The 3931-nt window shown below is 41.3% G+C and overlaps 1 protein-coding gene across 1 annotated transcript in view; it reads right to left on the bottom strand.

Moving 5' to 3' along the window:
- LOC106879073 (coiled-coil domain-containing protein 57) overlaps nucleotides 1-3931 on the bottom strand; it is a 29234-nt gene that overhangs the window by 6534 nt on the left and 18769 nt on the right. Inside the window, exons 10-11 of the mRNA XM_014928503.2 lie at nucleotides 2428-2731; nucleotides 630-818 (exon numbers count right to left, since the gene is read on the bottom strand). Of these exons, the coding sequence (XP_014783989.1) occupies nucleotides 630-818; nucleotides 2428-2731 (493 nt within the window). The remainder of the gene's footprint in view (nucleotides 1-629; nucleotides 819-2427; nucleotides 2732-3931) is intronic.

Genomic DNA, 3931 nt, shown 5'->3' with positions numbered 1-3931 from the left:
CCATCCATCCATCCATCCATCCATCCATCCATCCATCCATCCATCCATCCATCCATCCATCTATCTATCTATCTATCAGTCTGTCTTATCTATCTATTGATCAATCTGTCTGTCTGTCTATCTATCTATCTAATTATTCTCTCTTCTAACTATCTATAGGACTCCTGATTACTAACTATACATAAACGCAGGAGTGGCTGTGTGGTAAGTAGCTTGCTTACCAACCACATGGTTCCGGGTTCATTCCCACTGCGTGGCACCTTGGGCAAGTGTCTTCTACTATAGCCTCGGGCCGACCAAAGCCTTGTGAGTGGATTTGGTAGACGGAAACTGAAAGAAGCCCGTTGTATATTTGTATATGTGTAGATATATATGTGTGTGTTTGTGTGTCTGTGTTTGTTCCCCCAACATCGCTTGACAACCGATGCTGGTGTGTTTACATCCCCGTAACTTAGCAGTTCGGCAAAAAGAGACCAATAGAATAAGTACTAGGCTTACAAAGAATAAGTCCTGGGGTCGATTTGCTCGACTAAAAGGCGGTGCTCCAGCATGGCTGCAGTCAAATGACTGAAACAAGTAAAAGAGTAAAAGGGAGCTGAATGGAGGAAGTGATCTTAGTACATACGTACCAACAGTTAGACTTAACGAGATGACATCAGCACAGGTCACAGCATCGTTTGACAACTCCGTCCCCATAGCTTCATCCTTCATCTCAGTTTGTTGGTCACCTGGGGCTAAACTGTCCCCGCGGCTCAGCTTCAACAATCTGTTCTCTGCCTTCATCTCCTTCAGACTCTTTTCCAGAATCTTCACATATTCTAAAATCAAAGACAGAGAAGGAATGAGAAGAAGAGAAGAGTTAAAAGAAAAATAAAGGGTTTTTGGAATACAGATGCTCTACTTTTGGGCCTTTTCTATTTGGCTTTTACCTTTCAATTCCTTCAATTTGTTCCACTTGATTTCAATATTGGTGCATTGATGTAGTTTTGTGAGTTAATTATGGAAATGAAATTCATTTTTGCCATAAATTGAAAAATAAAAATTAAATAACTTTTAAAGTTTGCAAAATTTGGGTAATTTTAGCCAATCTAAGGCCACAGGGACATTGATGCCTAAAACCCAACTCTTAACCTTAAACCCTAATTATAACCCTAAACCCTAACTCTAACACTAAACCTTAACTCAAACCCTAAATTCTAACCCTAAACCTCAACCCTAAACCATAACTCAAATCCTAAACCTTAATTTCAACCCTAAACACTAACTTTAACCCTAGACCTTAATTCCAGCCTTAAACCCTAACTCTAATTGTAAACACCAACCCTAAACCATAACTCAAATCCTAAGTGTCTTCTACTATAGCCTCGAGCCAACCAAAGCCTTGTGAGTGGATTTGGTAGACGGAAACTGAAAGAAGCCCATCGTATATATGTATGTACATATATATATATGTATGTGTGTGTGTGTATATGTTTGTGTGTCTGGGTTTGTCTCCCCACCATCGCTTGACAACCGATGCTGGTGTGTTTACGTCCCCGTAACTTAGCGGTTCGGCAAAAGAGAGACCGATAGAATGAGTACTAGGCTTACAAAGAATAAGTCCTGGGGTCGATCTGCTCGACTAAAAAGCGGTGCTCCAGCATGGCTGCAGTCGAATGACTGAAACAAGTAAAAGAGCAAAGAGCTCATCAGTGGCTCTCACCCGGCGCCTAGGGTTAAACTCAACTCGCCTTGTCAGTTTATAAGATTACCATCCTTCCTTCTATTTCTGTCTACAAATCCACAGCCACAGGCCAACCAAAGCCTTGTGAGTGGATTTGGTATATATATATATATCATCATCATCGTTTAATGTCTGCTTTCCATGCTAGCATGGGTTGGACGATTTGACTGAGGACTGGTGAAACCAGATGGCTACACCAGGCTCCAATCTGATTTGGCAGAGTTTCTACAGCTGGATGCCCTTCCTAACGCCAACCACTCAGAGAGTGTAGTGGGTGCTTTTACGTGTCACCCGCACGAAGGCCATTCAGGCGGTACTGGCAACGGCCACGCTCAAAATGATGCATTTTATTTAACATTTTCATTTTTTATCCCTAGAGATAAAAAAAAAAAAGTAAAAAATTTTTGTAAGACCCCTGTGCAGGCCCTGGTTGATATTGAACCCTGCTCAGGATGTTATTGGTGTCTACATATGCCTGTACCTACATATATATATATATATATATACACGATGGGCTTCTTTCAGTTTCCACTGTGTACCAAATCCACTCACAAGGCTTTGGTTGGCCTGAGGCTATAGTAGAAGACGCTTGCCGAAGGTGCTGCACAGTGGGAATGAACTTAAAACTAAGTGGTTAGGAAGCAAAGTTCTTAACCGCAGAGCCACATCTCAGTTTATGAGGTAAATAAAGGATCTTTTGTTACCATTGGAAACGGGATGACTGGTATTGCTGCTGCTGCTGTTGTTGTTGTTGTTGTTGTTGTTGTTGTTGTTGTTGTCAATTCCAGAGGGGGCAGGAGTGGAATTAGCACAGTCTGTGGTGGGCTTTACAATGGGGTTCCTTTCTAGTTCGGACATCTGTTCCCGCATGGTGGTCACGACAGTCCGCAGCTCACGGTTCTCTTCCTGCAGCTGTGCCATCATCTCTTCCACGTGACCACCACCACCACCGCCACCACCACTTCCAACAACCATGATGTCATGTTCTGTTCCCCTTGGCTGATGCAACTGTCAGAATATAATAATGATGAGGGTGAGGATCATAAAAATAGTGGCAATGATAATAATAATAATAATAATAATGATAATAATAATAATAATGTTAAATTCAAATTACGATGAACGTAAACAAACAAACGAAGTTTGCTTTTAGAAGTGTTGAGATGTCTTTTAGAAAGTTAAAGAAGTGATTTTTAAATTCTCAATGACAGGATAATGCTAATAATATAGCCAGAACAGGATAAGCTACCCCTATTTTGCAGACAAAAGTGTACAAAATAGGGGTAGCTTATCCTGTCCAGGCTATATTATTAGCATTATCCTGCGATTGAGAATTTAAAATCAATAATAATAATAATAATAATAATAATAATAATAATGATAATAATCATGGTTTCAAATTCTGCTGCAAGAGTAGCAATTGTTGGGGGTGGGATGAGATGATTACATTGACCCCAGTGTTCAACTGGTACTTATTTTTTTGACTCTGAAAGGATGCAAGGCAAAGTTGACCTCGGTAGAATTTGAACTCAGAATGTAGCGACGGGCAAAATACTGCAAAGCATTGTGCCCAGCATGCTAACAAGTCTGCCAGCTCACCGCCTTAATAATAATAATAATAATAATAATAGTCCCTTCTACTATAAGCACAAGGCCTGAAATTTGGCGGAGGCGGGATAGTCAATTACATCGAACTCACCAGTATTCCACTGGTATTTAATTTATTGATCCCAAAAGGATGAAAGGCAAAGTCGACCTCGGTGGAATTTGAACTCAGAATGTAAGGACATTGCTAAACGTTTTGTCCAGTGTGTTAACAATTCTGCCAGCTCACCACCTTTTTAATAATAATGCTAAGAGCCCCCTTCGGTCATTACTGACCATGGGATTGCACCTAGAAAGTTACCCTCCCAGGTACATGTCCGGGCAAGGTTGTTTATAGAAGACCAGCAGTCGCCCATGCATACCGGCCTTCCCTCTCCGCACCACTGATGTTATCCAAGGGAAAGGCAAAGGGGCCGATACAGCTTGGCCCCTGTGACGTCACAACTCATTTCTACAGCTGAGTGAACTGGAGCAACGTGAAATAAAGTGTCTTGCCCAAGAACACAACACACAACCCATTCCGGGATTCAAACTCACAACCTTATGATGGTAAGCTCAACGCTCTAACCACTGAGCCATGCACCTTCACATATATGTATATGT

This window comes from Octopus bimaculoides, chromosome 29 (assembly GCF_001194135.2).
Source record: "Octopus bimaculoides isolate UCB-OBI-ISO-001 chromosome 29, ASM119413v2, whole genome shotgun sequence".
In the NCBI taxonomy this organism is placed as follows: domain Eukaryota; kingdom Metazoa; phylum Mollusca; class Cephalopoda; order Octopoda; family Octopodidae; genus Octopus; species Octopus bimaculoides.
This window is presented reverse-complemented; position numbering and strand designations above follow the sequence as displayed.